Here is a 13,162-nt window from a genome sequence, read left to right as displayed (position 1 = left end):
CCTTTCATCAATCAACTGAAGTATTTCTTCTGTTACCCATGGTTTCTTCGCAGCTACCTTCTTTGTACCTATGTTTTCCTTCCCAACTTCTGTGATGGCCCTTTTTAGAGATGTCCATTCCTCTTCAACTGTACTGCCTACTGCGCTATTCCTTATTGCTGTATCTATAGCATTAGAGAACTTCAAACGTATCTCGTCATTCCTTAGTACTTCCGTATCCCACTTCTTTGCGTATTGATTCTTCCTGACTAATGTCTTGAACTTCAGCCTACTCTTCATCACCATTATATTGTGATCTGAGTCTGTATCTGCTCCTGGGTACGCCTTGCAATCCAGTATCTGATTTCGGAATCTCTGTTTGACCATGATGTAATCTAATTTAAATCTTCCCGTATCTCCCGGCCTTTTCCAAGTATACCTCCTCCTCTTGTGATTCTTGAACAGGGTATTCGCTATTACTAGCTGAAACTTGTTGCAGAACTCAATTAGTCTTTCTCCTCTTTCATTCCTCGTCCCAAGCCCATATTCTCCTGTAACCTTTTCTTCTACTCCTTCCCCTACAACTGCATTCCAGTCGCCCATGACTATTAGATTTTCGTCCCCCTTTACATACTGCATTACCCTATCAATATCCTCATACACTTTCTCTATCTGTTCATCTTCAGCTTGCGACGTCGGCATGTATACTTGAACTATCGTTGTCGGTGTTGGTCTGCTGTCGATTCTGATTAGAACAACCCGGTCACTGAACTGTTCACAGTAACACACCCTCTGCCCTACCTTCCTATTCATAACGAATCCTACACCTGTTATACCATTTTCTGCTGCTGTTGATATTACCCGATACTCATCTGACCAGAAATCCTTGTCTTCCTTCCACTTCACTTCACTGACCCCTACTATATCTAGATTGAGCCTTTGCATTTCCCTTGTCAGATTTTCTAGTTTCCCTACCACGTTCAAGCTTCTGACATTCCACGCCCCGACTCGTAGAACGTTATCCTTTCGTTGATTATTCAATCTTTTTCTCATGGTAACCTACCCCTTGGCAGTCCCCTCCCGGAGATCCGAATGGGGGACTATTCCGGAATCTTTTGCCAATGGAGAGATCATCATGACACTTCTTCATTTACAGGCCACATGTCCTGTGGATACACGTTACGTGTCTTTAATGCAGTGGTTTCCATTGCCTTCTGCATCCTCATGTCGTTGATCATTGCTGATTCTTCCGCCTTTAGGGGCAATTTCCCACCCCTAGGACAAGGGAGTGCCCTGAACCTCTATCCGCTCCTCCGCCCTCTTTGACAAGGCCGTTGGCAGATTGAGGCTGACTTATTATGCCGGAAGTCTTCGCCCGCCAGTGCTGATTATTTATCAAAATTTAGGCAGTGGCGGGGATCGAACCCGGGACCGAAGACGTTTTGATTATGAATCAAAGACGCTACCCCTAACATAAATTATCGCAAGGGCAAACACACACACCCATGCCCGAGGGAGGACTCGAACCTCCGCCGGGACCAGCCGCACAGTCTATGACTGCAGCGCCTTAGACCGCTCGGCTAATCGTGCACGGCTTCATGAAGGCACATTCCGTCCATGCAACTAATTGAAGGCAATTTGTTTACTGCCATACGCGTTTCGCTTCTTTTGTTTGTGAAAATGCTTCACAAATAAAAGAAGCCAAATGCACATGGCAATTAACAAACTGCCTTCAGCTAGTTGCATTGATGGAACATACCTTCATGAACCCGAAAAATTGTTTAAGAGAGTGTCAGAGAATAAGAGGATGCATAGAATGTGGTTGTAAGTCGCCCCTAGAGGTCCAGTTGATAGAGTAACCTACTTCGCTACACGATACATCAACGATTTGGTTCTTAAAAACAAAATTAAAAAACATATATTCGAGAGTGTGTGGCGAGTGCAGCTATTGAAGTTCGTCGTAGTTTATAACATGCATCTGACGAATCAAAATGTTTCGTATATGGTGGTATAATCTAAAAATATTATGGCATGGATCTTTCATCTCTGTCTACTGTTGTTAAGGATTCGATCGCAGATAAATACTTGTGACAAGGAAGAGCATAAAGATGATTGCTGCTAGTTTCACTTGCAGTAATTTAAGTTGTGCTCTTAGATTCCTCTCTGACCACGCACCCAGCAATCGCGACATATCCAGAAAAAATAGTGAATTATTTGTGACAAGAAAAAATATAAATGTCACTGTTAGTTCATTCACACATGCAATTTCATCTTTCATTTCTTAAACATATGGAAGTCACGAAATCGAAGACACTCATTTTTGAGAAAGTGCGCTCTTGCGTATAAATAACAACGAATGTTTCAGAAAAATACTTAACTTTCACGACTAGCGAAGTCTCAGAACGTGTAACAAACACGAAGAGGAAAATAATATTTTCGTACCCAGCAGTATGCGAACCTACCACTTTTGGTACAGTATTTTTTTTCTTAAATTTCGGCTAACACTCACGTGATATACGTAAGCAGAGCCGATATTTTGAAATTTAATGATTTTTAAACTGTTAATTACGTAAGAATAACAGGTATTTTGTCAGAATATTGACCAAAACTGTTTTTTTGATGTTATAATCATTCACAGTAACAGCAATACAAACCACATTTCTGACAAAGGAATACAGTCTATTGTGAACTCACTTTCCACTTAGATACGTTCTGGCGATTCTTCAGTAAAAATAATCACTAAGTCTGAAACTAAAACCACTCAATAATTCTAAAATAACAAATTCTAGATGTAAAGAAATCACACCGATTTGATTGAGTGTCCATCCGAAACATAGCCAACTCTCTGTACACCTGTAGGAAAATCGGCAGCAGGATCGATTGATAATTGGTCTGAGAAGCTTACAGAATAGCAACTTCGGATAAAGAATCGAAAATGACGTCACTACCGAGGCTAGTCTACCGTTACGATCGGTATGAACGATAACGAATAGGGCCCGAGGGCCGTTTCTACCATTAGGCATGACTAGGTGGCAGCCTGGGCCAAAATTTTAGGGCTGGTAAAGGGCAGAAAAATTTATTTCACATCAAACAGCGAAAAAATTGAGCAAATGAGAGAAACTAAATGGAATGAAGGAAAAGTAAAACACCACGTTGTTTTCAATAGCATACAGAACAGTTACATAATAAATCTTCACTTAGTTCGACGAAAGTAAACACATTGCTTCTACCTACCTCGAAACTGAAGAAGCCGCTACTGAGTACGAAACGGAAAGAAACGTTCTTGCAGTTAAATAAAATAAGGAATTGATGCTAAATGTGATGGCACTGGTATGCTCTGTTCAGTTCTCTTTGATAATGTTCAGTACATTCTTCCTGTTCCAGTTATTTTGGGAAATTTCAAAATGTGAGGACAAAAAATAAGTAACTGCGGCCATTTGTTGTCCTCAATCGGTTTTATATGAATTGAGTACAAAGCACGAAAACTGAAGACTCTCCCCGAGGACATCTGGTCACGTTAGTTGAGTGATTAAAAGTATAATAGAAGATTTGGTTTGTTGTGCCATTGGATGTTGGTGGTGATAGTGGAGGGAAGGGGCGGTAGATATAGGGTTCAAAAAATGGCTCTGAGCACTATGGGACTTAACATCTGAGGTCATCAGTCCCAGATATAGGGTAACTGGTGGTAGTAGAAAAGAGGGGATGTCATTTTTCAGTTCTCGCCCGGGACGGCAGAACACCCAGCAATGGCTCTGGCCGCCCTGGGCCTCCAACGGGCTTAGAGCCCAAAATCATGTGAGCTTAGGTACGGAGACTGTTGCGAACAGAATTCTCGTACTGCGCATACGAATGCTCCCTCCATAGATATTTACACTGATCAAACAGAACATTATAACCACCTCCATAATAGCCTGTATTTGGCACAGATAACAGTGGCGACGCGTCGTGGCATGGAATCAATAAGGCTTTGATAGGTCGCTGGAGGGAGCCGGAACCACATCTGCACACGTAAGTTCCCTTTGCCGTAAATTCCGGGGAGGGGGGTGGGGGCGATGTGCTCTCACGCTACGTTCAGTCAAGTCCCAGATGCGTTAGATCGAGCTTAGATCTGGCGAGCTGGGAGCCAGCACTGCAATTGGAACTCACAACTGTGTTCGTCGAACCACTCCTCGAAACCCCTGACCTTATGACATGGCGCATTATCTTGTTGAAAATGCCACTGTTATGGGGAAAGATGATCGTCATTGTACCATACACGAGCTCCACTAGAACCATGGATGCCTACGTGAATGTTCTACAGAGTGTAATGGAACCGCCGCCAGCTTGTCTCTGTCCTGCAGTGCAGGTGTTGAGGAGCTGTTCTCCTGGAAGACGACGGATTCGTGCCCTCCCATTAGCGTGATGAAGAAGGTATCAGGACTCATCAGATCACGCAACGCTCTGTCACTGGGCCAACCTCTAGTGCCGATGGTCAGCCGCGCGGGGTAGCCACGCGGTCTAGGCGCCTTGTCACAGTCCGCGCGGCTCTCCCCATAGGAGGTTCGACTCCTCCCTCGGGCATGGGTGTGTGTGTCGTCGTTAGCGTCCGTTAGTTTAAGTTAGATTAAGTAGTGTAGTACAGTACTGCAGCGATCAACAACTCCGGCCAGCCCGGTGCCAGGGGCACGTTCACCGAGATCAGCTCGGTGAACACAGGGAACATCGTAGGTTTAGACAACGCTGGCACATCTGTAACGCTGCAGGTAGAAGCAGATTAGCATAGGTAGAAATAGAACAACATAATCACTCTCTTTCAAATTCTGAAGGTGGCAGGGGTAAAATACAAGGGGCGAAAGGCTATTTACAATTTTTACAGAAACCAGATGGCAGTTATAAGAGTCGAGGGACATGAAAGGGAAGCAGTGGTTGGGAAGGGAGTGAGACAGGGTTGTAGCCTCTCCCCAATGTTGTTCAATCTGTATATTGAGCAAGTAGTAAAGGGAACAAGAGAAAAATGCGGAGTAGGTATTAAAATCCATGGAGAAGAAATAAAAACTTTGAGGTTCGCCGATGACATTGTAATTCTGTCAGAGCAAAGGACTTGCAAGAGCAGCTGAACGGAATGGACAGTGTCTTGAAAGGAGGATATAAGATGAACATCAACAAAAGCAAAACGGGGATAATGGAATGTAGTCGAATTAAGTCGGGCGATGCTGAGGGAATTAGATTAGAAAATGAGACACTTAAAGTAGTAAAGGAGTTTTGCGATTTGGGGGGGCAAAATAACTGATGATAGTCGAAGTAGAGAGGATATAAAATGTAGACTGGCAATGGCAAGGAAAGCGTTTCAGAAGAAGAGAAATTTGTTAACATCGAGTATAGATTTAAGTGTCAGGAAGTCGTTTCTGAAAGTTTATGTATCGAGTGTAGCCATCTATGGAAGTGAAACATGGACGATAACTAGTTTGGACAAGAAGAGAATAGAAGCTTTCGAAATGTGGTGCTACAGAAGAATGCTGAAGATTAGATGGGTAGATAACATAACTAATGAGGAGGTACTGAATAGGATTGGGGAGAAGAGGAGTTTGTGGCACAACTTGACTAGAAGAAGAGATCGGTTGGTAGGACATGTTCTGAGGCATCAAGGGATCACCAATTTAGTATTGGAGGGCAGCGTGGAGGGTAAAAATCGCATAGGGAGACCAAGAGATGAATACACTAAGCAGATTCAGAGGGATGTAGGCTGCAGTACGTACTGGGAGATGAAGAAGCTTGCACAGGATAGAGTAGCGTGGAGAGGTGCATCAAACCAGTCTCAGGACTGAAGACCACAACAACAACAATCAAGACAAAACAGTAGTGCCCATAGTGTGAGAAAAAGAACTAACCTAAAGTAAGCTGTAGTATTAACACTTGAATCGTATCAATTAGGACCCACTAATTGTTTAAGGTGGTGGGTTGTTATGCATCATATATATTTAAGAATAAAGATTTTTTTTTTGAAAAAAAAAGTTGTGTGTAAGCCTAGGGGCCGATGAACTCAGCAGTTTGGTCCCATAAGACCTTACCACAAATTTCCAGAAAACTGCAATCGGACGAATTCTTTACCGAGCGAGGTGGCGCAGTGGTTAGCACACTGGACTCGCGTTCGGGAGGAAGGCGGTTCAATCCCGCGTCCGGCCATCCTGATTTAGGTTTTCCGTGGTTTCCATAAATCGCTTCAGGCAAATGCCGGGATGGTTCTTTTGACAGGGCACGGCCCACTTCCTTTCCCCTCCTTCCCTACTCGGATGAGACCGATGACCACGCTGTTTGCTCTCTTCCCCCCCCCCCCCCCTCCCCCCAAAATCAACCCAACCCCGATGGTCACGTGCCGATTTCAGTCGTAGTTGCCGATGCCGTGGTGTTGACATTGGAACATGTATCGGCAGTTGGCTGCAGAGGCCCATCGTCAGAAGTGTTCGGTGCACACAGTTGTACTCAGCCCAGCATTAAGGTCTGATGTTAGTTTCGCTACAGTTCGCCGCTCACGATGTCTGAGCGTGGTTTGAATGGGTCAAATGGTTCTGAGCAGGATGCGACTTAACATCTGAGGTCATCAGTCCCCTAGAACTTAGATCTACTTAAACGTAACTAACCTGAGGACATCACACACATCCATGCCCGAGGCAGGATTCGAACCTGCAACCATTGCAGTCACGCGGTTACGAACTGCAGCGCCTAGAACTGCTCGGCCACCGCTTCCGGCAAACGTAGTTTCACATTGGTTTCGCCACGTGTTGAAGACGCTCACCACAGCACTCCTCGAACACTCAACAAGCCGCACAGTTTCCGAAATGCTCGTGCCGAGCCTCCGAGCCTCAAAATCTGCCCTCGGCCAAACTCAGATAGATCGCGCGTCTTCCTCATTCTGCAATCGGAGAGCCCGCGCACTGATACTACACGCAAATGGTTCAAATGGCTCTGAGCACTAAGGGACTTAACAGCTGAGGTCATCAGTCCCCTAGAACTTATAACTACTTAAACCTAACTAACCTAAGGACAATACACACATCCATGACCGAGGCAGGATTCGAACCTGCGACTGTAGCGGTCGCGCGGTTCCAGACTGAAGCGCCTAGAACCGCACGGTCACACCGGCCAGCTCCTACACGCACATTGCATGTGTCTGACCAGCAGTCATTCCTCGTCAGGTGACGCTGCTATCTCCTGGATGGTACCATATCGATAGTAGATCGATGGTCATAATGTTCTGGCCGATCAGTGTATACTCTAAGGGAAGTACCTTCAGAATACGCTCATATAGGCTCTTTCCCACTCCTAGTCGATGGCTTCCTTCCGAAATCCCGAAGCACCAGTCGCTTCAACTTGCGTACAGTGAAAATGAGCCACCAGGGCGCGACCTGTCAGCCCGGCGGGGGCGGCGGCGGCAGCTGGCGGGCTCCAGGCACCGCGGATGTCGCAATGCGTCGCTGACGACGGCCGCCTTATCGCTGCCGGGCCTTAAATACCGGCGTCGGAGAGCGCGGGCGCACAGTAGCTCACGATGGTTCGCCCAGCCCGCCTCTGCGCTTGCCTGCTGCCGCTGCTGCTGCTCTGGCCAGCGGAAGCTCAGCCGCCGTCTCCACAGCCGTCGCCGCCGTCGCCGCCGCAGCAGGAATCCGGCGAGACAGCCCGCCACGGCAAGTGTCAGTACCACACGGCTCCTTTCTTGCTCCTGTTTTATCTCTCTCCGTCATACAAAAAATGGTTCAAATGGCTCTGAGCACTACAGGACATAACTTCTAAGGTCATCAGTCCCCTAGAACTTCGAACTACTTAAACCTAACTAACCTAAGGACATCACACACATCCATGCCCGAGGCAGGATTCGAACCTGTGACCATAGCGGTCGCGGGGTTCCATACTGTAGCGCCTAGAACCGCTCGGCCACCCTGGCCGGCTCCGTCATACACCAGGCACACTTCGCTCTACGAGGTGTGATGAAAAAGTAACGGAAATTTTTGTTTTTCTTAAAGATTCTTTAGTTCCTCAACAGTATCAGCTTGAACCCTTCAGCCACTTCTGGCAGCGCATTTTCCAATCTTGGAAGCACTTCTAGACCTCACTTTTCGTTATGGCGTTCAGCTCCTTCAGCGATTCTGTTTGCCGGCCGCTGTGGCAGACCGGTTCTAGGCGCTTCAGTCCAGGACCGCGCTGCTGCTATGGTCGCAGGTTGGAATCCTGCTTCGGGTGTGGATGTGTTGTAATGTTGTTGCTTTAATTTGCTATGAAAGCGGTGCTGATAGACAATAAAAGCGGGTTAAAAGCTGTGAGCTGTCTGAGGAAGTTAACCTTGCATTATTGAGCAGCTGTTTCACCAGGTATCCAGTCTAGCTTACCAAATTCCCAACCACACTAACATTAATTATAATCAGTTTATATTTGGAAATTTATTTTAACATTGATCATTGAAATTTCAGTATATTAAACTTGATTGATAACTAAGCTGGTGCCTTATTTAGGACTGTGAAAATGTGAGTTTGTAATCTTACGGGACACATTAAATATGGAGTCAAGATTGGGAGACTGCATACAACACTGCATTCATAAAATAACACACGAAGAACGTTGAAACATATGCAAGAGGAAATTAACCACAACCAACCGATTCAATTTTCACACAAAGAAGTAACGTTCGTAGCGCAATCCTGTCCGTCATGAAATTACCACACACTGGTATACTAAATTCATACTAACTCTCTGTGAAATCTTCCCGAAAAGAATAGCTGAGGGCTACTTTGATGCTTTCACCACATGCTTCACGTGATCAACTTGGTTTACACAAAGAGTGTAACTCCACAATAATTTTGATAATTAAAATAAATTACATCGAAACGCAATTTACTAAAGAAAAACCTCGAACTGGTTACTATCGTCTTACTATTAACCTGATGGGTCAAACAGTTGTATAAGCACGTGGTACTGGTCTCACAAAGTACACCCCACGTGGGTTGAACATAGAGAAAAGTTGCTATATTGAAAAATATTGTCAAGACGAGACGTTATAATCACACGAGCATTCGCATTTAAGATTGATGATCTTAGTTAGAGTTACTGATCAACACGTGGTTCCACTTTACTCACAAAGTAGTGACAAAGCAACTACCGGAAGATATTCTGAACTACTTCACACGCGAATTACACTGCGTTGCAATTTAAGATAACATTAGATATTTTAGAGCTAAACCTGAAATAAAGGCGATTAAATTTTCAGTTAGGCTGAACTTAAGAAATCCATTGTCCTGCGGACTTAGCAGACACGCGCTTAGCCGGAGATCTTACCACTTCAGACGCTCGCCGCGGACAGACTGACCTGCGCTCCTACCGAGCGTGCTTCCCAAATACAAACGGAAGTGACCAGAGAGGCAGCTTCCTATACCAACATGACAAGGGACAGGTAGGACCATACTAAACATAGAAACCTCTCTGCTTTTAGAAAGCGTAGCTACCTGTTCCGACGTTGGTCCTACTGTTCTCTAGCAGACAGACTTGTCTGCTACCATCCAGCATGCAACTACAAATACATTTGCTCATTCATCCTCTCACACAGAAGGGAAGGGGGATGACAGTATTTTATCATATACAGTATATAAAAGAAAGCGGATGTAGGTTCCGTATGAGACTGTGTGACATGAATTACATATAAACTGTGTTTTAAAGTGTAGTAGTGTGACAGATCGTTCTTGTTTATGTGTAAAAGTAACACGTTTCACTGCTCAGTCTCCTCCCAGATAGTCAGAAACACCACAGTAAATTTAGAAGAGGAATTTATGCCGTAAGTGACAACATATTTAAGAAATTAACATGAAAGGAATCCAACAGAGACCTTTCATAACCCCAACGCTCCGGGAAAAGACTGTGCAGGGAATTTTCTGGCCATACTAGGACATTCCCAAGCAGGCTTCTCACACCCAACTTAAACTAAAAATGTAAAGAAAAGGCAAAAGGTCACCAGCTACTTGCTAAAACACAATAATTTCAACACATCTTTAGAATCTACCAATTTCAAAGAGAAAAAAATCAATCTGTGACACCTATTTAAAAGATAGTGTAGACCTAATTCGGTCAGCAAGTAAAATCAATGGTTCCTGTGTCATTAATATGAAAACAATTTCTGGTTTTACCCTTATGGAGTTCACCAGTATTTGCTCATTGCAAGAGCCAACTGATCACAGGAAAATGACTGTTTATTGACAAGTAAAATTTGTAAAAATAGCAAATGTGCCACAGCAATTAAAAAAAACATGAAAACAACATCAGTATTATAAAGCAGAACATTACAATGCACGATCCGCAAAAGCAAAAAAATGATAAGAGAAAAAAAACATATTTTCTTCTTCTTCTGCTTTTACAGCCTCATTGGACCACTTCAGTCAATCATTTCTGGTCCTCTTCTTTGGTATTTTCCCCTTCCGAGTGGCCCAATATCTCTTCATTCGTTCCGATGCTTTTCGTCGTTCCTTATCTGTAAATACCCTTTTCATTGTATGTCGTTTGTCAATTTTTGGTTTAAATCTTATTTCTGTGTCCCTCAACTTCTTTAAATTTGGCGTTTTGTTCCGCAAATCATCCAGAGTTATTTCCAGTTCTTCCATATCCTCTCTTATTTCCTTAAGCCATCCTCCTTGTTGTTTCAAATTCCAGAGTGTCTCAATAATTTTCCTTGATAATCTGGTTTCTGGTGTCCTCAGAATGTGACCACAAAAAGAGATCCTTTTCTTTCGTATAGTATCAGCGATGGGCTCCAGTTCTCTGTATACCACTTCATTTGGAACTATCCGCCATTGCCCAGCTTTTTGATATTTCTTATTTATGCATGTTCTAGCAATTCTTCTCTCTACTTTTAAAATTTTGTCAATTCTGTTTTTCTGGGTGACTTTAAAAAGAGTTTCACTTCCGTATGTAACCTCTGGTTGAACCACCGTCTTGTAATGTTTTAATTTTGTTTTAATTGATAGACATTTTTTATTGTACGTAGACCATGTTAGTTTTTGAGCTTTTATCATTTTATTAGTTCTTGCTCGCCATGCAGGTTTCTCGTCCAATTTATGTGTTATAATTTCACCCAGGTATTTAAATTGTTTCACTATTTTAATTTCCCTATTGTTCACTGTGATGTGATCTATTACAAGTGGATCCGTTACCATTATTTCAGTCTTTTCAAATGATATCTGGAGTCCTAATTTTTGTGCTATATTTTGTAAGCTTGTTATTTGTTTCGTGGCTTCCTGAATATTATTAGCTAGTAATGCTAGGTCATCAGCAAATTCCAAGCAATTTAGGTTTATTTTATCTTTCTTAGTTCCAATTTTAATATTCATAGGATTTTCCTTGTACCATTCTCTCATTACATATTCAAGAGCACAATTGAATAGCAATGGCGATAAACAATCTCCCTGTCTCAACCCTGTTTTAATCGTAAATGGTTCAGATATTTCTCCTCTAAATTTTACTTTGGATTTGGTGTTTGTTAAGGTTAACTGTATCATTTTTATTAATTTAGGATGAAGTCCAAAATTCCTTAATATTTTCATCATTGAAGATCTATGGATGCAATCATACGCCTTTTTGAAATCTACAAAGGTTATGACAAGTTGTTTTTGCCTTCTTTTGTAGACATCCATAACTAACTTCAAGGTGATTATCTGTTCTGGGCAGCTTCTCCAGGGTCTAAATCCTCCTTGATATTCTCCCAGTTCCAGTTCCAGTTGATCTTTACAGCGGTTGTATAGGATTAATGACATGATCTTATACGTGCAGTCCAAAAGGGAAATTCCTCTATAGTTGTCTGGATTTGATTTTTCTCCTTTCTTATGTAATGGATGTATTATAGCAGTAGTCCAATTTTCTGGTAACTTCTCTTCATTCCAGATTTTTAGTATGCATTGGTGTAATGCTATCTTTACTGGTTCTGCTGCATATTTCCAAAGTTCAGCAAACGTTTGATCTTCTCCACTTGCTTTGTAGTTTTTGAGTTCTTTCAAAGCTCTGTAGACCTCATTAATTGTAGGTGGATTTATATTTTCTGCTGGTGTTTTAATTGGGGTTTCTGTGTTTATCTGAAGAAGTTCTGGGGGATCTTCACAATTTAGTAACTTGTTAAATGTTTCTGCTAGAATTTCTGTATTTTTACTTTTGCTGTGGGCTAGGTTATTATCTTTATCTTTTAACATTAATGTTGGAGGATCATATCTTTGTAATTGTCTGCCAAATATTTTGTAATACTCTCTTGAGTTTGTTTTTTCACTATTTGTTTCTATCATTAGAAGTATATCTTTTTGGTACTGACGTTTAACTCTCCTTATTATTTTTTGTGTTGCCTTCCTTTGTTTTGTGAGTTCCAAATATGATTTTTCTGTTTTTTCATTTTGATGCCTTAACCAGGCTTGGTGTCGATCCAACACTGCTTCATCACATTCATCGTTCCACCACTGGTGTTTTTTCCTTGGATTTATAGGGGCAACTTGTTCAGCTATTTGTTTCAATTTGGGAATTATTTCTTCCAGATCATCTGTTATTTTTATATCCCTGGTTTGTGCTTCATAATCCTCATTTTGTATCAGTTTATGAGGGTCATAGGTTCTCTTCTTCTTCTGGTGGGATTTTTTCTTTGCTAATGGGGTTAATTTAATTTTAATTTTTATCATGTAATGATCTGATCCGGTATCTGTCCCTCTCAGTACTTTCACATTGTAAATTTCCTTGTGGTAATTCTTATCCATGCAGACATGGTCCAGTTGCCATTCTCCTTTTTTCCAGTCTGGATGTTTCCAAGTTTTTAGTTTACTTGGTCTTCTCTTAAAATACGTCGACTTTGAGATCATGTCATGGTTTCTGCAAAATTCCACTAGTCTTATGCCATTTTTGTTTGTTCTTCTTTGTGCTGTCCATTTCCCTATTATGTCTCTATATCTCTTTTCCCTTCCTAACTGGGCATTGAAGTCTCCAATTAAAATTTTGATGTGATTTTTATTAATGTTATTCGTCGTTTGATCTAAGAGCTCCCAAAATTTTTCTACCTCTTCTCTGTGTTCTTTTTTATTATTTTTATCATTTGTCAGGGCATGGGCATTTATTATTGTGTACATTTTATTTGCAGCTTTGAGAGTTAATGTTGAGAGCTTGGGAGATTGTGCTTTAAATTCTATTATGGACTCTATTA

At 42.3% G+C, this 13,162-nt stretch overlaps 1 protein-coding gene across 1 annotated transcript in view; it reads left to right on the top strand.

The window, feature by feature from the left end:
* Positions 1-7,504: 7,504 nt before the first annotated feature.
* Positions 7,505-13,162, top strand: part of LOC126195085 (uncharacterized) — an 80,060-nt gene continuing 74,402 nt past the window's right edge. The window contains exon 1 of the mRNA XM_049933547.1: positions 7,505-7,646. Within this exon, the coding sequence (XP_049789504.1) occupies positions 7,505-7,646 (142 nt within the window). The remainder of the gene's footprint in view (positions 7,647-13,162) is intronic.

The sequence above is a fragment of the Schistocerca nitens genome, chromosome 7, assembly GCF_023898315.1.
Source record: "Schistocerca nitens isolate TAMUIC-IGC-003100 chromosome 7, iqSchNite1.1, whole genome shotgun sequence".
NCBI classification, from domain to species: domain Eukaryota; kingdom Metazoa; phylum Arthropoda; class Insecta; order Orthoptera; family Acrididae; genus Schistocerca; species Schistocerca nitens.
This window is presented reverse-complemented; position numbering and strand designations above follow the sequence as displayed.